This window comes from Callorhinchus milii, unplaced genomic scaffold (assembly GCF_018977255.1).
Source record: "Callorhinchus milii isolate IMCB2004 unplaced genomic scaffold, IMCB_Cmil_1.0 Scaffold10, whole genome shotgun sequence".
Lineage (NCBI taxonomy): Eukaryota > Metazoa > Chordata > Chondrichthyes > Chimaeriformes > Callorhinchidae > Callorhinchus > Callorhinchus milii.
In genome coordinates, this window is record NW_024704751.1 from 6,978,484 (window position 1) to 7,001,853 (window position 23,370).

The 23,370-nt window shown below is 43.1% G+C and overlaps 1 protein-coding gene and 1 non-coding gene across 9 annotated transcripts; one reads left to right on the forward strand and one right to left on the reverse strand.

Annotated features, from left to right (window-relative positions):
- Positions 1-1,150: 1,150 nt before the first annotated feature.
- LOC103180643 (protein-tyrosine sulfotransferase 1) lies at positions 1,151-22,855 on the forward strand. Of its 8 annotated transcripts, none has more exons than XM_042338531.1 (8): positions 1,151-1,256; positions 3,358-3,696; positions 8,054-8,226; positions 9,399-10,361; positions 13,794-13,992; positions 17,880-17,930; positions 21,574-21,631; positions 22,241-22,855. In XM_042338531.1, the coding sequence occupies exons 4-7, from the start codon at positions 9,514-9,516 to the stop codon at positions 21,610-21,612; spliced, it is 1,137 nt and encodes a 378-aa protein (XP_042194465.1). In that variant the 5' UTR covers positions 1,151-1,256; positions 3,358-3,696; positions 8,054-8,226; positions 9,399-9,513; the 3' UTR covers positions 21,613-21,631; positions 22,241-22,855. The 8 variants fall into 8 exon arrangements, with proteins under 8 accessions (XP_042194465.1, XP_042194466.1, XP_042194468.1 ...); XM_042338532.1 differs by having other exon boundaries at positions 3,358-3,498; XM_042338534.1 differs by having other exon boundaries at positions 3,358-3,382.
- On the reverse strand, positions 6,059-6,130 carry trnav-uac. The gene has a single exon. It is a non-coding gene; the product is annotated as a tRNA-Val (tRNA).
- Positions 22,856-23,370: the final 515 nt, after the last annotated feature.

Here is a 23,370-nt window from a genome sequence, read left to right on the forward strand (position 1 = left end):
CACCTCCCAACAGCACTGCCCCAGCGTGGCAGCTTAACGTATGCTGTGTGATTCCAAGTCCTGAACAGGCGGGACCTCGATTTAACATCTCACTTGAAGGACGGTACCTCTGGCAACGCAACACTTCCCCCCCCCCCCCCAGACCAGCACTATATCAGCGGGTCATCCAAGATTGTGAGTTCCAGTCCTGGCGCGGGAGGTGTCAGTGGCCCAGTCCCAACACGCAGTGTTCCAGGGCGCCGTCAATTGAAGGGATCTGTCAGTCATTGGGTGTTGGGGATTCTACCCAAACACAGTTCCTGTTAGCTCTGCGGAGCGAGAGCAACAGATACTTGGGGGAGTGATGTTATTACAACGACTACTTGCATTCGAGTCCCAGAGCGCTGGTGTTAAGCGCTGTGGCGGAAATCGAAAGATCGAACAAACTGGTGGAACGGCCCGGAGGGGCGGGTGGGGGTGGGGGGGGGAGTGGGGGTGTGGATGAACGGCCTCTTCCTGCTGTTTTCCAAATTTAGTTGGAGGGACGGTTGGGGTCCTGACTGCACAAGAGGCACGAACAAGAAGCTCTGCCCGGGCGATCAGTTTAGGGTCAAGTGGGGTGGGTGTGGGTTTGATACCCCTCCGCTCAGCCGGCTCCGGGCTGCTCCACGTCCCCCGCCCCACCCGCCCCACCGTTGGGCGGGAGAGCCACTCTGCTACCCCCCCACCCCCCCAACCTCTGGAATTCCACCCCCCCCAGTCACTCCGCCTCGCCGCCCCCCACCCCCCCCCCTCTTCCTCAGCCGCCTTCAAAGCCCCGCCTCGAAGACCCTCCACTTGGACCGCGCCATCATGGGTCCCCCCTTTCCCCACCCCCTCCCCCTTCCCCCACCCACCCCCCTTCCCCCACCACCCCCCCTTCCCCCACCCCCCTTCCCCACCCCCCTCTTCCCCCAGCCTCGAAAGGCGCTCTCCACAAATGTCATCTTCTTGTTGTTGTTGTTGTTGTTGTTGTCGTCGGCATTGAAGGGGTTAAACTCCTCTGACTCTCACTCGCCCCCCCTCCCGGGGAGGGGGCGGGGCGACCGCGAGGAACCAATGGGGTGGCGCGACACGTGGTGGCCGGCGCTCGGCCAATGGGAGGGCGCGTTGCACGGCGCGGGGCGGGGCGGGGGAGGGGGAGGGCGCGGAGACGAGCGGCGGCCCCTCACGGCCGCGCGCGCGCGCGCGAGAGAGAGACAGAGAGACAACATGTCCGCGGAGGGAACCGTTGGTCGGTGAGTGGCCGCACAGACACACAGAGGGGGGAGGGAGGGAGGGTACCGGGGGGGAGGGGCCACCGTTTATTTTTTGAACGGTACCGGTTGGTGCGCGAGCCCATCCCCCCCCCCCCCCCCCCCGTGATAACACTGTCCCCCCCTCACAACCCCCCACCCACCCCTCTCTCTTCACTCTCTGGCTTCTCCCCACCCCCCCATCTCTCTATACCCCCCCTCCCCCCCTCCATTCTCAACTCATCTCCCCCCCTATCCCCCCTTTCTTTTCTCTCCCTCTTCTCTCCAAGTCCTCCCTTCTCCCCTCATCTCTCTCTCTTCTCCCCCTCTCTCTATTCCCCCTCATCTCTCTCTCTCCCCCTCTCTCATCTCTCTCTCTCCCCCTTCTCTATCCCCCTCTCTCTCCCCCCTTCTCATTCCCCCTCATCTCTCTCTCCCCCTCTCTATTCTCCCCCTCATCTCTCTCTCTCCCCCTTCTCTATTCCCCCTCATCTCTCTCTCCCCTTCTCATTCCCCCCCTCATCTCTCTCTCTCCCCCTCTCTCTCTATTCCCCCCTCATCTCTCTCTCCCCCTTCTCATTCCCCCCCTCATCTCTCTCTCTCCCCTCTCTCTTCCCCCCTCATCTCTCTCTTCCCTCTCTCTCTATTCCCCCTCATCTCTCTCTCCCCCTTCTCTATTCCCCCCTCATCTCTCTCTCCCCTTCTCTATTCCCCCTCATCTCTCTCTCCCCCCTTCTCTATTCCCCCTCATCTCTCTCTCTCGCCTCTCTCTCTATTCCCCCTCATCTCTCTCTCTCCCCCTCTCTCATCTCTCTCTCTCCCCCTCTCTCCTCTCTCCCCCCTCATCATCTCTCTCTCCCCCTTCTCTATTCCCCCTCATCTCTCTCTCCCCCTTCTCTATTCCCCCCTCATCTCTCTCTCTCTCCCCCCTTCTCTATTCCCCCCTCATCTCTCTCTCCCCCCTTCTCTATTCCCCCCTCATCTCTCTCTCTCCCCCCTTCTCTATTCCCCCCTCATCTCTCTCTCCCCCTTCTCTATTCCCCCCTCATCTCTCTCTCCCCCCTTCTCTATTCCCCCCTCATCTCTCTCTCCCCCTTCTCTATTCCCCCTCATCTCTCTCTCCCCCTTCTCATTCCCCCCTCATCTCTCTCTTCCCCTTCTCTATTCCCCCTCATCTCTCTCTCCCCTTCTCTATTCCCCCCTCATCTCTCTCTCCCCTTCTCATTCCCCCCCCCATTCTCTCCTCTCTCTTTTTCTCTCTATTCACCTTTTCTCTCCATTACCCCCTCATCTCTCTCTCTCTCTCTCCCCCTTCTCTCAATTTTCTCTTCTCTCTATTCCCCCCCCCCCCACCTCAACTCATCTCTCTCTCTCTCCTCTCTATTCCCCTTTTCTCCTCTCTTTCTCTCCCTCTTGTCTCTAGTTCCCCCCCCCTTTTCTCTTCTCTCTCTCCCCCCCTCCTCTCTCTATCCCCCCCTCTCTTCTCCCCCTTTTTCTCTCATCTCTCTCATCTTCCTTCCCACTTCTCTCTCCCCCTTCTCCCTATATCCCCCCCCCCCCCATTCTGTGCCACCAGCTCAACTTGGGGGTGATGATCTGCCTCAACCCCCCCTCCCCAACCCGCCTGCTCTGGTCATTATATCGGCTCTACAGTGCTGCTCTATCTCTTTCTTGTCCGTGACTGTCCGACTTTTCCTTCTGTCTGACTTCAGACGCTCGTATCCAGTTACACAAAGTGCACTTCATCCGTCTCTTTGTGGGGGGAAGGTCTTGCCCACCTACCAAGCCCTATCGCTTTGGTTGGGGTCCTTTTATGCGTCGGCAGAATCTGAAAAGGCAACGCTGTGCAATGTGTCTCGGTTTTTGTCGCGAGGCAGAAATTCTGGGATCTTTTGATCAAAAGGCCAGTTTATCTCCCGACGACATCTGCCCCCCCCCCCCCACTTTCTAATTCACCAGGCGCGCTTAAGTGTGTGGGGAAAGGGCAGGAGAGGGGAAAGTCAGTTGATGGATAGTTCTTACAGAGAGTTGGCTCAGGAGAAATTGTCTGAACCGGCCGCCTTACGTGCTGTGAATTTTATGGGTCTTACACCTTTGATTTCAGAGCCGGGCGCTGTTCATCTCACAAGGTGCGTTGTTATCCTATCTCCGGAGCTTACCACATCATAGGCTAAATGGCTTTGTTAAATGCGATCTTTCGACGTTGCTTGCCTGACCCCGGCGACCGCAGAGAAAGAATGAAGCAGTAAGTCGAAAGGGCTATTTGTGAACAATTTTGTGGGTGGAGCTGTTTCCCTTTTGCAGACGCAAAAACTAAAGAAGGAAGAAAGAAAGAGAATCCAGAAGCCAGCAATGTCAGGATACTCTCGGATCCTTTCTGAAGTAGTTCACAGAGCTGAGTGCAAATGTGAAGTTGAAATCCTGTCTTGCTTCTGAATAGCAGGTAGACTTATTGATTTACTTACCAGTGGATTTAGGTGTTCGAAAATACTGCTTTGTTTAACCGTAATTAGATGTGTTAACCTCTGTAATTGTGTAATTGGAAGACAAGTGTGAATGGTTCACATCTCTGTGGGAAGGTATTTTTCCTGTATCTGTGCTTCCTTTGAGAACAATCTTCTCTCTTTAAGTATCAAATGGAGAGGAAGTAGATGTATTGTGGGTTTCTTTTGGGGAATGATTACACACTATTTCTTGTGTGTATCAGTAACATCCAGGAGACGGTGTTTGATTTTTGTGTGGGAACAACTGAATGCCACATTTCCAAAGGCAACTGTTCTGAGACACGAAAGGTTAAAAGGAGGAACTTTCCACAGCCAGGAGCTTGCTGAGAGGCTGTTGTTCGAATGAGTTTAAAAAAAGTCTGAGTAAAAAAAGAACTTTGTCATTGAAGTCAGATCTGGAGCTGTTGGTACAAGGGTAATTGCCCCAATAAAAATATTATTTTGTTTATACTTGCGTAATGTATTTGGTGGATTTTATTTTGTGTTCTGCTGACTATGTCATGTTTATATTACGGTTTGTTTTGCTGCTTATTTGGAAAATATCTTGTTTTGTGGCAATATCTGCCATTTCAAAGAGAATTTTGGCAGGATCGTGCCGGCAATGCAGAATCCAGTAAGAAGATTATTCAAAGTGGGGGTAATTGTAAACCTTTGAACATTTAACTACAGAGAGTAGAAAGACGAAAGTGTCTAGATTGTTTAGAAAAAATCTGCTGGCTGGCGGGAACAGCTGTAAGTCTGTGGGAAGATTGTTTCATTAACGTCCTATACAAGTCATCTTTTAACACAATTGTCACAATAGGTTCAACATTTTTTTTCATTACATTGTTCCATTTAGTGGTGTGTGCTTAAAAAAAATGTCCTGACGTGCTGATAAATAGTGACGACTTATCGAGTAAATTGGCTTTACCCTCGCCAAAAGCTCAGGCTCCTGGTCATTTGTGTGAAGTACTTTTGAGTTGTTGTCCTGAAGTGAAAGACAATCCTGGCTATCAATAGTGAATTAAATCCAAATAATAGATTTGAGGTAGTGATTACAAGAAAATAATCTCACTGAGAAGTCCCGTTAGCTCAAGTGAGCTAAAGCAGTTTTATCTTAACTTTGAGATTGAATTGGTGCTTTAAAATCACCACACAATGGCCCTTTGTTTAAACAAAGGTATGTGAGTAAGTTTCTTACTCAGGTTTTCCTTGTTTTGTTGATGGCCACAGTTGTGTTCAGCGACTTGCCTTTCCTCTATATATGATGAAATTCACCTGGAGGATCTCTCATTGTGGGGTAACATTTCACGTTGATGGAGAGCGAGTGAAACTTAATCAGGAAACACAGTAATGTGATCTATTTATAGATACACAGGAGTTTTTCTTCAAGAGTCTCAACTAATGTTATCTGAACCCCTTAAAGTTACCAGCTAAGAGGCACTCCCATATATTCAATACCTTTAGTAGATATCCCATTGAGATTGTTTTATTTACGACACACACGTGTATCTGTGCTTGATTTCTTTGTTCTTTACATGGCAGATGTTGCCTGCAGGGACACAAACCCAGTTGGCAACCCCGTCTTGTCACTGGTTCAAGGGCAGGTGATCGTGGTACTTGCTCATTCTCAATAAGGGGACAATGTCAACAGAATGACATTAAATGTAAAGTTTTGGAAAAAGTAAAAATTGCTAGTTCTAGCCTGTAATCTAACCTCAGGGTTCATGTAAAATGTGAGCTTCTTGAACTTTACTCTTGAATATTGAGTCATGTGATGAAGCCTTTGGTTAGGTTCCAGTCTTGTAAATGTATGAATCAAACTTTGTTCATTTACTTCCATTGTGTGAATTCTTTGTCTAAGCAGACAATATTCTGTGGTTATTTTTTTATGCTCAGATCTCTGAATATGATCATTCTGTTTGCCCCATTTCACTTGGTGGCAACGTGTTAAAAGTATTGGTGTGTAGACTGGACTTGAGCGAGTGTTTAATAATTAAACTGATCTGTTGACCTGCTAGTTTTATCTCTAGGATCTTGAAATCCTGATCAATGCAGAACACTTCTCAGAAAAACAGTTATTCATATATAATAATAATAATCCTTGCATTTGATATAGCGCTTTTCATGTCTTCTAGATATCTCAAAGTGCTTCACAGAATAGACTGTAAAGTGAATTGACTATATTTGTGGACGAAATGCGGCAGCCAATTGCGCACAGCAGTGACCCACAAACAGTCGTGGATTGAAATGATCAATTTATTATTTTATTTTTGAGGGATTATTATCAGGCGTGTGGAGTAAGGAAACTTGCCCAAGGTTTCACCCTGCCGGGAATCGAACCCAGGTCTCTCGCTTGTAAAGTGAGTGCTCTAACCACTGAGCTACAGGACTCATATCTTTGATGAATGTTTGATTGGTATACTGGTTTACGTACAGGTGCCCAGTATTTATTTTTGTGTGTAGAGGATTTTATTTAGTGTTAAGACTATTTATTTTAATAGTTTGACCTACATTTAATTAAATTGGCTTGTTCTAGACGTAGCACCTAGTGAATACAGTGTACATTACCTGATTTGACCATTTTTTTGTAATAAGGAGCTCTAATTCTAAACAAATACCTTTTTGGCATTTGTTTGTTGGTAAATAAACCTGTAATGTTTAAAAACAAAAGATATTGTAAGTGTTTATTCTATAGGACAATACGTTTAACCAGAAAATTGCATGACTTAAATGTATGTGAACTGGGACAAAGGTGAACATAGCCCTGAGTCACGGTTTACAACAGCCACATAGAAAAATGAGTATTGATGTGGTTTTAAAATTACTTCCGCTTATTTTCTTTACCCACAAAATGTACAGTGACTTTACAATATGTTCTGTGAAGTGATTTGAAACGTCTTCTAGTTGTGATAAGGTGAGATATCAAATGCAGGAGTTATTATTATTTCTGTTCTCATTGTACCTCAGCATTTAGTTCCACTGTAACTCTAATCCACGCCATTTGGAGACGGAGAATTGTGGAAAAGAAAGCAAATACTTATTTCACAAGTCTGGCCTCTGAACCTTGGGGCCAAAAGGAAAGAAACTATTAAAGGGCTAAATGGTATGTGCCAATTGATATAGAATGTGTTTCTTTGGTCATTAGCTGAAGTATTGTTTACGGCCCTATTAAAATCATGAAAATATGCTGTTTTAATCTAGCCCAGTAAATCCTGACAGCATTTCAAATGTCCATATACCTCTTCTCGCTTACCCTGATTTCCTTATCTTCGAGATAAACCATTTTCTTCCGTATTGTCACTAGGATTTCAATAAAGTGTATTGAGCGCTGATGTTTTTGGTACTAGGCCAGTTTGAGCTGCAATTAAGTCCCAGTGCAATTATGGGTTGTTTTTCTGTACTGTTAAACATGGGTTGTGTCCAATAAGAACATTTTAAGTTATAACACGCCGATCATAGATGTTGGTTGTGATGATTAATTATCTCAGTTAATCAAGAAATCGCATTGCACAATATTAATAAAAAGATTGACCCAGAGCATACTTTCTTAGTGGCTGTGCTAAATTGCATGCTGTATGAACTATTTTCTGCAGTTCCACTTATTTTTCTTTGGTCTTGCTTGTGACGTCTGCTTGCATTGGCATCTGCTCCCCAGCCTTCACTGTTGGAATTCTGAACTGATACTGGGAGACGGGGAAGGAATTTCTAATTATGAATTCCTGTGATTCTTCTCCCCACCCCACCCCCCCCCACCCCAACACCCAGCGATGTGAGATTTGGATCTGTGTCCTGTCACTCAAAGGCCAGCCGACAGTATTGCCCAAGTGTATTTTGGGGTACTTGCTACTTTTAAGCCTGTTTTACCAAACCACGGTACGACATTGTCGAAAGTGGAACTCTAAGCTAGGAACTACAGTCTTAAAGGGAAATGGTCTTGTGGACACTCATCTAGATATTACACTGAAAAGAACAGCTTTGGAAGTATTTCAAACCGTTTTGGGCAATGTTTCTTTTAAAAGAAAAGTACATGCCATATTCCCACTGGTGTCTCATTTTTATTTGTCAATTACTTCCATAAATGCATAGCTTGACTGCCAACTCAAGGCCAAGTGCTTTGAAATACATTCAGCCGTATTAGCTTTTGAAGGGAACTATTAAATTATAACCATTGTTAAAAACCATTACGTCCTGCATATGTTTAATGAACTGTAAAACTCTAGATATAGTGCAACGGAGTCGGAACTTCGGGTAATGGCATAATTCAGCACTTTAATCTCTTCATTTGCCAACAGTACTTCTTGTCCTCTCTTGAAGGTGGTGGTCACTTGTGCTGTGCTACGGTTCCAGGCTCCGCCACTGTTAAGCGCTCTGAGACGCTGTAGCCCGGACCGAATCAAATATTCTGCCACTTCCAAATTGTAGGCATTGGAAATAGAGAGAGGGATTTATTTATGCCACCATACAGAGCACGTACCTCTTCAGTCCAGGTATGGGGTTTTTTTTTTTCATTTCACTCGTGAACAATGAGAGAAAGAGGATGGAATTGTGCCAGGTTGCCATGGCAACTGACGGGATGCTGAGAGCCGGCACAATGTTGTTTGCTGGTTTCACTGTGGGTTATTTAGCTTTTGTATGTGTCATCGATGCTGGAGAAATTTCGGTGGTCTACTTTTGCACAAGTTGCTCCGGTTAGTGCTTGTTGCCACAGAGGGCGATTTATTTACACATGATTGTGCAATCACTGGGAACTCACCATGGGAAGCAGCTTATTATTCCATAAAGGTGTGAACATTTCATTCACCTCAAGATAATAATAATAATCATTGCATTTGATATAGAGCCTTATCACGTCTTCGCGACGTCTCAAAGCGCTTCACAGAATGTACTGTGAAGTGATTTGACTGTATATTTTGTGTGCAAAACGTGACAGCCAATTGCGCACAGCAGCGTCCCACAATCAGTCATGGATTGAAGGGACTGATTTATTAGGATTTTGGAAGGAATTATCACCCCCGGAAAAGCGATCCGCCAATCAACTAATAATTGGGTTCTACTTGCTGCTAGGTAAACAGAGGCGGCGGACTAAGGAAACTTGCCCAACATTTCGCCCTGCCCGGAATCGAACCCGGGTCTCACTTGTGAGTGACGAGTACTCTAACCACTGAGCTACAGGATGTTGCATCCACGCACATGCAACCAACCACTTGTAAAACAGCCGTCATTCATTTGTGACTTTGCGCATTGTGACTTGTCCTATGAATCTTTTAGCAATGTTTGTTTTCATGTTGTTTTTGTTAGTCATAACAATCTCCTCACATTTCCAAGATGCATTCAATATTGCAGACATTGAACATAGTCTCTTTAGCCCGGAGTCTTGACCTTTCTTTCACAAAATAATTGTATATAATAAGATACAGGTGGAAGAAAACGTGCAGATTTTGAAAACCACTTTTCCCATAGTTTTATTGAACTTTCTAAAATATATTCCCAGTCCATATGCATTGCTTTGAAGAAAGAAATTAGATTTGTGGTTTAATGTTTGTCCTTTTACTTAATAATGAAATATTTCCTGTTACAAATTGTTTTGATCACTTATTACTATTTTGGGCAAGATAAATAATGCAGTGTTTTCATCTCAATTTCTTTTCTTTAATTACAGATGTTTGTTCTCTGTTTCTGAGTGCCTTGGAATTGATTCGAAACTGACACTGTAAGCGGCTACCTTGAAAATCTGGATAAATATCCATCATTTCGGCGGCGATCGTTCTTTCAAGATGTTTGGGAAAGTAAAGCAGAACTTACTGGTAGCATGTTTGGTGATCAGCTCAATTACGGTGTTTTATCTCGGCCGCCACGCCATGGAATGCCACCATAGAATAGAACACCAGCAACTGAACGCACAAGCAAAGGGCAGGTCATTAAGTCACACGTCAAGAACTGGATTCAGCAATAGTTCAAATAGAATTGTTTACAACAAGGACACGCCTTTAATATTTATTGGAGGGGTGCCCCGCAGCGGCACCACGCTCATGAGAGCCATGCTGGACGCTCATCCCGATGTGCGCTGTGGGGAAGAGACCAGGGTGATTCCGCGAATCCTTGCGATGAAGCAAATGTGGAGCCGATCAGGCAGAGAGAAGCAACGACTGGACGAAGCTGGTGTCACAGACGAGGTGCTGGACTCGGCGATGCAAGCCTTTTTGTTAGAAATCATAGTGAAGCACGGGGAACCTGCCACGTACCTGTGCAATAAAGACCCGTTTGCACTCAAGTCATTGACTTACTTGAGCAAAATCTTTCCGAATGCCAAATTCATCCTCATGATTCGGGACGGGCGTGCTTCTGTGCACTCCATGATCACCCGCAAAGTCACCATAGCAGGATTTGATCTGAACAGTTATAGAGACTGCCTGACGAAATGGAACCGTGCTATTGAGACCATGTATAACCAGTGTCTGGAAGCTGGGCTCAGTAAGTGCTTACCGGTGCATTATGAACAGCTGGTCCTTCACCCCGAAACCTGGTTGAGGAATGTTTTAAAATTCCTGAGTGTACCCTGGAATCGGGCAGTGTTGCATCACGAAGAGATGATTGGGAAAGCGGGAGGTGTATCCCTTTCCAAGTAAGTGCAAGCTTAATTTGCGTTTGTTTCTATATTGGAAAAAACGAGCAGTTTGCAAAGGTGGATTGTGGCAGGTTTTACAATTGGTGAAAAACAGAAGACTGGATTGCAAGGTGACATCAGTGCAGTCATTTCAGCAAGTGTTTCCATCTTCCCAAAATGCTTATTCTCAGTCTGCATGAACACTGCATTCAGAAGTCGTGGTCATGAACAGTGCAGTTATCTCTGGACAGCAATGCTGTGCTCACCTCAGTGATGTGCTTTTTGTTTCATGTAATCACGGTCAATTGCTCCGGTTCTCCCACCAAAATAGCTGTTTCAAAACCTTAATTGCTGGACGCACATTGTGTTTTCTGTTAAAACTGCAAAAGTTTGCATATATTAAATGGCTTTCTTGTTAAGAGGCTAACCATAGTTACCTTTCCTACAGTACCGCAAAGTACTGTTTTTCATGGCTCCCTTCCAAAAGTATGTTCAGAAATATAGTTTTTTAAAATTGTGCTTTTGGTTGAAGGGTAAAGTAAGCAAGATTCCTTTGCGCTCCATTGTTTTATTTAAAAAAAGGCTCTTTGAGATTTACTATTTCATGACACTTGAAAATTTGGTCTTAAGGAACTCAGGGCTTGTAGATGTCCAATTTTTGATTCAGTAGCCAAAGAAAGTATTCAACCCAATCCACTTTTAGATATTCGCAGCATTTTAATTATGGGAAGACATTGATAATATTCTTTGTATTTTATATTGCGTTTTTCACATCAGTGGGATGTCTCAAAGCTCTTCACAGGATTCACTGAAAGTGTAGTGACTGTATTTTTGTAGGTGAAGATGACACTAGAGAGAGGGGATAATAGTGACCTTGAATTAAGAGCAGGATTGTTCTGCGTTTAAACAAATGTAGCTTTCAATGCATCTCAAGGGGGAATCCTGTCCTTCAATGGGAATGTAAAAACCTGGTGGTATGTCTGAGTATCGACATATTTGGAACCAAAGAATTCTGCAGGAATATTTTGCAGTTCACTTAGGTCAGGAAATGAGTCAGTGTTCTCCGCTCAAGTTCTCATAAACCTTTTGGAGCGCAGCGATAGAAACCTTTAACGTAGTCTTCTCAAAGTGGCTTTGTATTTTTTGTAAAAGAGCCAAGCACAGAAACGTTCTTGTTTACGGAAGCACAAGGCAATGCTGCAATTGATGAAGATGATTTGGCCTTCCTGCTTGAAATGTTGACCCGACTGCCATTTTTTTGTTAATCAGGTCGGTAGATAATTATTGCCCTTATTATGTGTCCCTTACCCCACTTCTCTCCCAAACCCTGAATTGCTTCTTCCTCAGCCTCGCAGGCTGAGATGTTGCACTGCCCTTCGACTGCCAATAATGAACGACAAAAACTTTTTTTTAAAACTATACCTGGAGCCAAAAGAAAAATATTTTGTACCAGAAAAGTATTCAGTGCACAGCACACCCTGCTGCGTTCATATATTTGGCTTAAACCATTGCAGAGCGCAAATTACCCTGTAAANTTTTTTTAATGCATTTTAGCAATCTGTCAGATTGTGCTTCCGAATTCTCTTAGCTTTTGATGTCTTCTGCAGCCAACTAATTTAATGGTCTTCTGCAGCCAACTAATTTAATGGTCTTCAGCAGCCAACTAATTTGGCTCGAGCAGCAATCTTAGTTCATAGCAAGACTGCGCTAGAACAATTGACTGTTCTACACCTAAACAGTCTTGTAAATGCCAATGTTTTAAGGAAACCTACCAAAGTAAATAGAAATGTCTCTCCTTTGAGTGGAGGAATTAAGGATTCTTTGCAATTGAAGTAACAACTAAAACACTTCCAGCTTTGTAAAGCTGATTTTTATTTAATAAAAAGGTTATTGCATTAATTGGGACCAGCCCCTGTACATCTGTTCAACGTGATGGGCGTTTCTATTAACATTCACACAGTGGGCCTTAGAAATGGAACTATGTAATCATTGCTTGCGGTTATAGCAAATATAAATAGAATTCATGCAGAAATAAGTACTCCAGCTGAAAAAAACATGGTCAGCGATCCAAATGAGATGTATAACATTTGATCTTTCCTTACAGTGTTTGTAGTTGAAATTATCTGACAATTTCTAGATAGCTATTGGCAACTGTCAAATGACTGGTCTCTCTAAGATGCCAGTGATTTATAGTTTAATTTTCTGGGCAACCTGCTAACTGTTTAAATAATTAATCAAGTATTGTCAATAAATTGACTACAGTTTCCCACATTGAGGAGTTTTGATTTTGGACAGAGACCATTGGTAGAGAGTTCGCTTGCCCTGTCCATGGTTACATGTTTCCCATCAGAGTAACTCACAAGTAACATTTGCAGAGTCCAAAGACAACCGTATCCCTTTTGGCTGGTGAACAGAAAATGAAAGTATTTTTGGAAGAGATCTGAAAGGAATATTTTTCTTTCCAGCACAATGCTTACATTCATTGAGGCGAAGAAAACCACGCTTGTCTAGAAATTTGTTCCTGATTTGGACAAAATCCATTCATGGATAAACCCCATAATCAAGTGTGTAATCTGAATTTATTTTACTGTGATAAACAGCACTGGCAGTAACAAATCACAAAGCCTGTCACACTTACTGCTTGGCACTACCCAGTGTCAAGAATGGTTTTCTCAAACTGCGTATGCAAAATTAAGACTGCAAACTACCCGGCTCACTCAGATAAAAAGATTTCTTCCTACATCTATCCTGGTGAAGTATAAATCACGCTACTCTTCAAATGTGGCCGTGCTGTTGTAATTGATATCAAATGTTAGAAGCTTACTAGACAGAACTCGGAGCATATGGTTCTGTCAACTCTCAACGCCCCCTCTGAAAGTTGGAGATCGTATAAGATCCTCTATTATTGCACTAACACAACTTTATTCTCACTCTTTGAGTCGTTGTTCTTCTCAACCGCCTCTCCCAACTCCTTCCTTGCTGTTCGCTTATCTGGCAATATTTCAAAACCATATTGAGCGTTGAATCAAGGAGTTGCATGTCCTTGTGAGATTTTCGTTGACAATTCCAGCTCCCCCACAGTAACGTGCTTTCTGTTTGTTTCAATATGTTTTTAGTTAATAGCAAGCAGCTTGCGGATTTCTGTAGCAAAACATTCTCAGCATTATCTTATCAGTATCTGTTTTATTTTGATGCGCCCTGCAATTTGAAGCCACTTGTATAGTCTTTGACATATATTGTAAAATCTAGTTTACAAGAGATAACACATTGTATCCTGTGAAGTGCTTTGAGATGTCTCAACAATGTGATCAAGGATTAATTTAACACCTGCAGTGTCTTGGCTCAACCACCCTTCCTGGTAACCTGTTCCTTTGACCTGATCTTATCAACTTCTCTGGCAAGTCTCTAAGCTCCACTTTGTATTTTTTTGTTTGTTTTCAATCTCCGCAGGGTTGAAAGGTCCACCGACCAAGTCATCAAGCCAGTCAATGTTGAAGCGTTATCAAAATGGGTGGGGAAAATGCCACAAGATGTGGTTCGTGAAATGCCGGTGATTGCACCTATGTTATCAAAGCTTGGATATGATCCATATGCCAACCCTCCAAATTATGGAAAGCCAGATCCAGCAGTTATTGAGAACACTAAAAGGGTAGGTGCAAGCGTTTAACTATCTGGTATGTCCGTCTCAAATACCTGGGCTTGAGAATCTTTCCCAGAGAAGTGTTCGGCCATTGCCTGGCCTGCTACAGACGGGCAGGTTCATTCAGGCAATGGTTCTTTTAATTCAATAGCAACCAACTTTTACAGTAACATGTTGTGTTTGCATAAATATTTCAGTTAATAGGAGAAAGTTGACTTACGGGGTTAGCCGCGAGGGTATTTTTTTTTCCACTTAATTTAGAATAAAGCCAAAGAACTGTTAGTTCATTTTTAATAGGCGTTTCTGCAGCCAAAAAACCTTGTGTAAAGTGGAAATTTCCCTGCCTTTTTACAGCAACATTTTAATGATCAGCTTGATTTTAAAAAGTTGATTTCAGAGTCAAATCAAAAGTAATTCAGGAGACGTCCTATATTCCGAATAGTTTGTACAAACAGCATTAGTGTTTTTTAAAAAAATCATTTTTTCAATTGATTAATGGAACATTGAAGTTAAGTTAAACTCTGATAATTCAGTGAATATTTTATGTGTGTGTGTGTACCTAGCTGCTATTGAATATATCCGTCAGTTATTTTGGGTGGATTTCTCAGTTATTTGGTGGGTAAGTAAATCAGAATTTTCACTGTCTCAAAACAATCAGATGTATAAGTTGCACCTTATAATCTTCGTGCTTTAATATAAATTTAAGGACTGGTACAATTTTAATTTTCATTGAAGTGGAGTTTGTAAAAAAAAAGTATTAAAAAAAGAAGAAACTTGCACAATGGATATTATGATACTTGAGATGACTTGTACCAGAGCTCTAAATGCCTCTTTGAACTTGGGCTTTCATTTCAGTTTATCACAAAAGTGTTTACCTGAACACTGGTTATTTTCATAGCTTTGCTATTATACTTGACAGTCATTACCCTAAAGCTCTTTGAGATCTTTCTTTAGACACGGTGAGGTACTGTAAAATAAAACTGTAAAAAGTTTATTTCTTCTTACTTCCCCTATAAATACTTCCACTTATGTTGAATCCAGTGATCAAATTTTTATTAGGCTTTCTATGACAACAGGAATGGAATAGTTGCATTTATCAGAAGAGAGTTAATGATGGCAATGTGCAATATTAATCTGATCACTTTGTATTGTTCCATTGGATAACAATATTTTTTTTCTGGAAAAGGAGAATCATAATATAAGGAATTACTAACAATGACATTCCTAGACCGAAAGGTAGAGATCCCAGTGGAAGGTACGTGTGGTGTCCTAGAGGACTAATTGATATCTAGCGTTGGCACAGGCACCTACAAATGGTGATAACTAGTTTTGACTTATTTGCCTTTGAGACACCGAAAACAAAAATATGGATTTTTTTTGTTTAGTGTCTTTTAAATGTGCTTTTATTTACCTATTTGTTTAATCTGTAAAACAGTCCAAAGCAACGGTATCAGTAGAAAGGCGAGAGAAAAGATTGCTAGTAACATTTCAGAAAGATAGAACACGTGATCGGTTTTGCTGACTTGTATGGGTACTCATTGTAAACCGTTTGTGTCTTGTATTGCGCAAATATGCTTAAATAAACATCAGGTGCAACAATCCATTGTTTTATTTAAAAAGAGAAACCTCTCCATCCAAATCACTCTATAACCCACAAATAAAGATGCCCGATATAATATTAATTTATTATATAATTATATAATTTTTCCTGCAAATGCTCTTAATTGTCAGCCTTTTTTAATTTGAAAAATTTCATTCAAGGATTTATTTGATGAATGTCACTCTCTTAACAAAATACTGTGGAGGCTCGTGATTCAGCACAGTCGGCCTGGCCTATTAATTAATGAGGTGCCCTCATTAGTGTGATTTTGGTCACCGTGGGTTTGATGGGAGGAAACAGATTGTGAAAAATGTGAATAGTGGATGTTTGATTGGGTGGTCCTATAGCGTAGTGGTTAGAGCACTCAGCTCACAAGTGGGAGGACCTGGGTTCGATTCCGGACAGGGTGAAATGTTGGGCAAGTTTCTTTACTCCATGTGCCTCTGTTTACCTTGCGTAAGTAGGAACCCGGTTGTTAGTCGATTGGTGGATCATTTTTCTGGCATAATAATCCCTTCAACAACAAGATTACATTTGTATAGCGCCTTTCACGTCAGGAGGACGTCCTTCAAACAATAATAATGTGGTCACTCCATCCATGACTGTTTGTGGGACACTGCTGTGCCATGCCATTAGCTGCCATGTTGCACCCACAAAATATAGTCAATTCACATTACAGCATACAACAACAACACAATTACATTTATAATAATAATAATAATCCTTGCATTTGATATAGTGCTTTTCATGTCTTCTAGACGTCCCAAAGCACTTCACAGAATATACTGTAAAGTGAATTGACTGTATATTTGTGGGCGAACGCGGCAGCCAATTGCGCACAGCAATGTCCCACAAACAGTCATGGATTGAAAATGACCAATTTATTATTGTTTTTTTTTGGAGGGATTATTATTAGGCTCTGTGTGGAGTAAGGAAACTTGCCCAAGGTTTCGCCCTCTGCCTGGAATTGAACTCAGGTCTCTCGCTTGCAAAGCGAGTGCTCTAACCACTGAGCTACAGGACTCTTTATAGAGCGCCTTTCACGTCGGGAGGACATCCCAAGGCGCTGGACAATCGGGTTAGGACCCGAGCATGGAGGAGGGGTGGGGTTCAGGGGTGAGGGAAGGCAGCAAGATGAGAGTGCGACTGAAGACACGATCGAAGAGGAGGGTCTTGAGACCGTTGAAGGAGGCAAGAGAGGAAGCGAGGCGAAAGGACTGGGATGGAGTTCCAGAGTGTGAGGGCAGAGAGGCTGAAAGAGAGTGGGAGTGATGGGGTCACGGAGCCTGGTGCACGAGAGTGCACGAGCTGCAGAGTTTTGGATGATCTGCAGCTTGTGAAGGAAAGAAGGCCGATGAGGAGGGAGTTTCCATAATCGAGCCTTGATGTGACGAATGCGTAGGTGAGGATTGCGGCAGCCTGAGGGGTGAGGCACTGGCGGAGTCTGGCAATGCATATCCTGTGAAGCGCTTTGAGATGTCTCGAAGACGTGATAAAGCGCTATATCAAATGCAAGGATTATTATATTTCGGGGAGCATTTTAAAAAAAAAACATTTAATACGCTGGAGAGTTGTTCATTCACACTGTTTTCCTGATGTAGTATAGAAATTGAGAAATTGCTGCCACTTTCAATATCTATAAAACTTGTTTAACTATAATGCTCAAATTAGAAATTGTCCACAAACCAAATGGGTGGGAGCATTGGGCACATCGCAGCTCTGTGTTTAGTTTACTAAAGGTGAAAGGTGACTGTATACAGAAGAGAATGCAGAAGAATCTCCTGTATTTCAAAAGGACTATCCTGTGGTTAGAATTTATCTGGAGGATTGAAAAGGCATTTGAAAACATTCCCTAAATCGAGTTTATAAAGGAGATCAAGGCTAACGGAATTTATGGCAAATGAGCTAACTGGATTCAATACTTGGCAGCCGAAAGCTAAAGTTCCTGGTAAAAGCTCTGTGGTGGCCCAAACTCATGACTTTATCTGGGCCTTTTACTGTCTGTGCTGTTTATAAACAATTTGGAGGAACATATTTCGAAGAAGCTTATAAAAATTCGCCAACGGCGCGAAGCTGTGTGACTGATAGCGAGTGTGAGTGATTGATATCATTCAAAAAGGAACTGGGCCAATTAAGTGATCAGTGTAGAGCCGCAGATGGATTTGATTAGGGATGAATAAGGCAATGAGCACAGAATGGGAACCTTTACCCACTATTCAAAGCTTTTCTATCTCATTACAGAAGGATTTCCTGACCTTTTGAATGAAAGTCGTCTAAAAATCATTTCTTTTCCCAGGTAATCAAAGGTGAATATGAGCTACCTGAATTTCTTAAAGATCAGCCACAGGTACAGTAGGAGGCTACAGTGACATCAATTGAGATTTCAGTGGTAATATCTTGTTGGCTGCGTGGGTTCATGTACTACAATTGGCCAAACAAGAACCTACAGCGCCAAGTAAGGTGATCTGAGTTCAGAATTTTTTTTATATTTTAAAAAAAAGCTGTGAAGCACTAAAAATTGTTAGCGAATTTTATTAGGAGGTAGTAAAGCATTTTGACAAATGCAAAGCTTGTGATTTCACCGAAATAAGGGAATAGATAGATACAAACCCAGCATTCTGCATGACGGCAAATATTTTTGAGGACGCCACGAAAAAGAGCCAAGTCTGGGCACTTCATACATGTGCTCAGAACCTCCTGACGCCCACTACTTTGTACCGTAATTCGCTCTTGGGCATTCTGCTTATCGCCTTACGAGAGAAGACTCGGATGGAGTCATGTTTGCAACAAAGCCGAGAGGGGAGCGAGAGAGGGTTAGAAACAGATTGTGCCTGATGCATGGCTGCAGAAAAGGAGCATGATTACATTGGGATTAGAGTATGTATGTAACTGCACTGCAGGAGGAACTCCACGAATTGATGGACAAAAATGGCTTCCTCCTGTGCTACTGTGTAAATTTCTCTGCTGCAGAGTTTGTAACTTGGCCTGAGCTGTCCGTAAGTGATTTTGAATGATTTGATGAGAGACCTTCTGCCTCATCTTCCCACGATATTTTAACCGCTCTGAAAAGTGCGTGACTCGTGGGCAAGCGAGAATTAGAATTCAGGTTTCGAGAAACATACCCAATTGCTTCGAGGCATATTCACAGCTTCGTGTTTGTCTACCCCCTGTGTCTCCCACATTATTGCGCATCTGTTTGCTGTTGAGTAGAACTGCGCTCACATGAGTGCTTTTAAACATTACAGATGTTTATTGAAGCACGACATTGGTGCAGTGTTTGCTGTGCTTCTGTGTTTTTATGGAGGGTAATCAGTGTTTCACACAAAGTAGTGGCTGGTTCTAATTGAGAGGGCTGGGCTTGAAATTAACAATTTGAGCTTGCACCGGTAGGGGGCAAGATGATTTATTGCTTTTCAGTATTTTTTTAAAAAACGTATTACACAATTTATGACCTGAAAACGCGAAACAGTTTTCAAGCATTCGAAATAAACTCCAAACGTTGGATTAAAGAGCCAAGGGTTACCGGAGGACACTGTTGGGGGGGGGGGGGGGGGGTGGGGGGGAAGTAATTATGATCCATTCGGACCATCGCGTCTGTAGCCCTATGACACCCTTACGACACCAGCCTGCACGCAGAATGTGTTAGATTGGGTGGTTTTCTCTCCCTCGCTCTCCAGTTTGGCGAATGATTGTGTTGCCATCTCAGAGTCTTAACGGCAACGACGATGGTGCCCTGAAGGCCGTTCCTGCAGTGCGCCACCAGGCGGCGCTATTGCTGGGTCTGTGTTGTGGACCCCACAGGGCCAAGCTGAGCAGTGCAGGTCCAACGAAGATACCTGGACTTTATTTATTGATGCTCAACCTATTTTAAGAGCAGTTAGCAATGGGGGAGGGGGGGTTGTTGGAGAAGAAGCTTGCCAATGGGAGCAGCTTTTCGCAGAGCAGCTGGATTTTGTTACAGATGCGGATAAGGCGGTTTCTGGACTGGAGCAGAAACACTACTTTGCTCCGTTAATGGGGTGAGATTAAATCAAAATTGCTGTACTCTTGTTGATGTTTAAAGAATACTGCTGGCTGGTGTCCTGGCATTAACGATCAACGGTTTAAATTGGTCGTTGGAGGACTCCCAAATTAGCTTAATGTTTCAAGACATTGTTATTCCCCCTCCCCCCCCCCAAAAAAAAAAATCCATAATATTGACACGGGTCAACTGGTAAAGCTTTTGCTTTAAAACAGTAGAAATATAGAGCACACAGCAAGGCCAATTGGCTAAATGTGCCTGTCCTGGCTCTTTGAAAAAGCTCTCCGTTCAGTTGCCTTTTCAATGCCTCCCCCCCCCCACAGCCCCCCCACCACACACACACACACACCTTTTTATACTTTTCACATATTTAATTCCTTCTTAAAAGCAAATAGAGATTCTGCCTGAACCTTGGTTCCAGGTCAGTCATTCATTCCATACAATAAAAGTTCTGAGAAACTATAGAGAGCAACACTTGAACCAATCTGTGCATTTGCGGCATGTTGTGTTCAATATCATATTCTGCTTTTGGTGGAGAAAGGGCCGTTAGGGTTGTCTTTTGCCCAAGGTTGTGCTTTTGGATAATATAGACTGAAAAATGTTGGGCTGTAGCAAATACTTGGAACTAGATCTATCGTTTGCAAAGGACAAGATGAATGCATTCATCTGTTAGAAATCCAAGTGGAGAAAGCAACATCTGATTCTTTGTTGGGTCTCTGTTTATTAATGGATTGAATGTATTCAAAGAAATCTCGCGTCTTGGTCGATTTGTTGTTAAGGTTGTGGTGCCTGTGGTCATTGTGCATCTGTGTAAGCATTACATTTTTTGTTCTGTCTCTTAACAAAGTCAAACTACTGTACATACGTTCTCATTAATCACCATGGGGAATGACCCCAAGGTTCAGTCTGGTGTGTTGATAATAACCAACACTCCCCCATTTTCTGTATTTCTACCCCCCTTTATAACCACATTGCCACATAAACCAGTTGATGTATGTTCCTACATCTTTCACAGTGAGTCTCATACCATCTGCTGCCCTGACTTTTCTTACAAAGGTGAGACAAAGGTTTTTCTAGCCTGAAGATTTGACTTTTACTTTGAGTGGTCTAGCCAAAGTCTTTATGAATTATGTAACTTGCAGAAAATATGTTTCAGTCTTGATGTTGGCCAGTTTACTCCAATGTTGCTGCACGATCCAAGTAGCATTAAATGTCAGTTTTAACGAAGATCGATAGACAGTGATAAACCCATCGCTGGAGCAGTGATTCTCTTGGGTGGCTGAATGCTGAAGATTATTTCAATTCCTCTGCCCACTGTTCCTGTGTGGGGAAGACTCCCTTTTAGTGGGTCACTTGACGTCTTCCAGTTTAGGATGATTATCATTCCTAGGTAGCAGTGGACAAGCTGGTGATTATCTTCTTGGAACTTTGAAGCTTCAAATGGTTCACGGACTTAGCATTAAGACTGGTGAGATTTATGATTCTGTAAAATTTTGGAACGTTCTTCAATTTCAAGTCTGAATTTTGTAGGGGGTGTTTTTCCACTTTTTCTTAAGAACATTGGAAATTTCCAAATTCTTAAACTTAAATGAAATTTAAGTTAAATTTGAAGACCGTGGTCCTCCCGACGGGAAAGGCATGATACAAATGTAATCTTGTTGTTGAGGCTAAACTCAATTTCGGGTCACATGTGTTGCCCCTTGCCATCCCGTCCCACATTCAAACCCCACCTTAAGATAAATTTCTTCTGCAGTGCTGTTGTCCACCTTTGCCCTCCTTTTGGTTCCTCTTCCAACCCCCTCCCCTTTCTCTCCCTCCCCCCAAGCGGAGCCTCTCAGGCAGCTGTGAGAAGCACCTTGAGACGTCCTCCTGACGCGAAAGCCGCTGTACAGTATAATGCAAAGAGTTGTTTGTATCGTGCTGAATGGTCAATGCTTTGACAAATGTTTTGTTATCTGTCTTCTTCCAGATAAAAGAATCAAATCAAATAAATCAAATAAAGCTGTAGCTGCTGTGAATGACCAGAGGTGGGTTCTGTCGACGGTGTGGAGGGATAGAGCCAGCACAAACCCAAAAGCTCTTCAGGACTATGAAGGGTTACGATAGAGTAAATAGCAATGGATCATTTCTGTCTGTCAGCCAGTTAGTACCAGGGTTTTATTGAGCCAAAAGGAATTAAAGGGGAGCTGAGGGGGGAAATATTTTTTACACAAACGTTGTGGAATTTTCTGCTGGAAACCATTGTTGTGGCAGAGTCTGTCAATCCTTTTTTAAGGGAATTAGTTGCTTGAAGAGGAGGGAGTATTGAAGGGCATGGGGAGGAGTGGGGGAGCAAGCGGGAATGTGGGAACAGAAGAACCATGAAGTACTCGTGAAGAACCACAACTTGCATTTATATAGTGCCCTTTCCCCGGGGTAGCGGATCGGAGTGAGGAGAAACTCCAGCGCACACACGTAATGGGCCGTAAGGTACACAGTCACTCCACTTACCCTTTATAAATGCAGGATTCGCCTGCAAGCACTTTGAGACGTTTGTGATGTTACACGCGCACAGACGATTATTATTACAGATGATCGTGAAGCCGAGCGCCGTGATTTCCCATTGCTCAGTGTTGCTGTGCTGTGTTTCACTGCAGGTGGGGATTGCAGCCTCTGAACGGATAAGTTGTCTTCACATTTCATTGCCACAATTGCAAGCGTGCACCTTGGAAGCTGTGTCGAGCTCAGATTTTAACTACAGCCCCTATGTGTAGCTACGGTCATAGTTGCATCGATGTGGAACAAAGCACTTTTTTTTTTCATATGTCATTTCTCTTTCCCCCCAACCCCCCCCCCAAACTTTCTCCATGAGTGAAAGTGCTCTTCGAATGTACAAATCCTGTACGCAAGTATTGTTGGTGGCAATATTGTTAAGACTATTGCCTTAATAATTGCAACCCCTCCTTTGTATGGTTAGAGCTGTAAATGAAGAGAATGAGCTCTTTCGATTCACCCTGGGATTTCTCAGAGGGTAAAAAGACAGTGGAACATTCTGGATAAATAAATTGTGTCTGCATTTTTGTGGCATTGAGGATTTCTAATCAGCTTTGAAAGAAAACATGAAAGAAACTCTTTATGTGCTTTTTTTGAAAAAAAAGCTTTTTGGCTGGAAGTCTTTGTGTCCAGGAATGTGATGTTAAAACGTAATAGTATTTTTGGCTATACATTTATATGGAAAAATGTATCATTACTATTAAAAACATCAGAAAATGCACAATAGCTATTTTTTAACAAAAAATCCAAATGGGTCTCATGTACATTATTCATATTCATTTCCTCTGTGTACCCGCGCACAACACTTTTTTTTGTTTGTTTGGAATAAAATTTACAGTAAGATATATTTTGAAAGCGATGTAGAGTTCCCCTTGGTTATGCTGAAGGCCTGACTGACCGCCAATGATGGAGCAGGGAGAGCGAGGGACATGGAGCAAGCAGGCCAGGGCGCTGAGAGGTTAGTAATGTTTTAGTTGGTCGTGGAGATAGGGAGGAGCAAGACCGTGAAGGGCTTTAAAAGTGAGGGCGAGGATCTTGAACACTACACACAACCTTAAAGCCTGGACGGTGGACTAGAGAGATGGGAAAAGTGTATGAAATCCAATTTACGTAACGCCTTTCACTTCGGGTGCACATCTCAGAAGTGTTTGCTATTGCGGTTTGGGTGGGGGGGAGGCGAGGTGGAGAGGGGAGAGATGAATGAAAGCACAGTCAAAGAGGAACGAGCGGAACC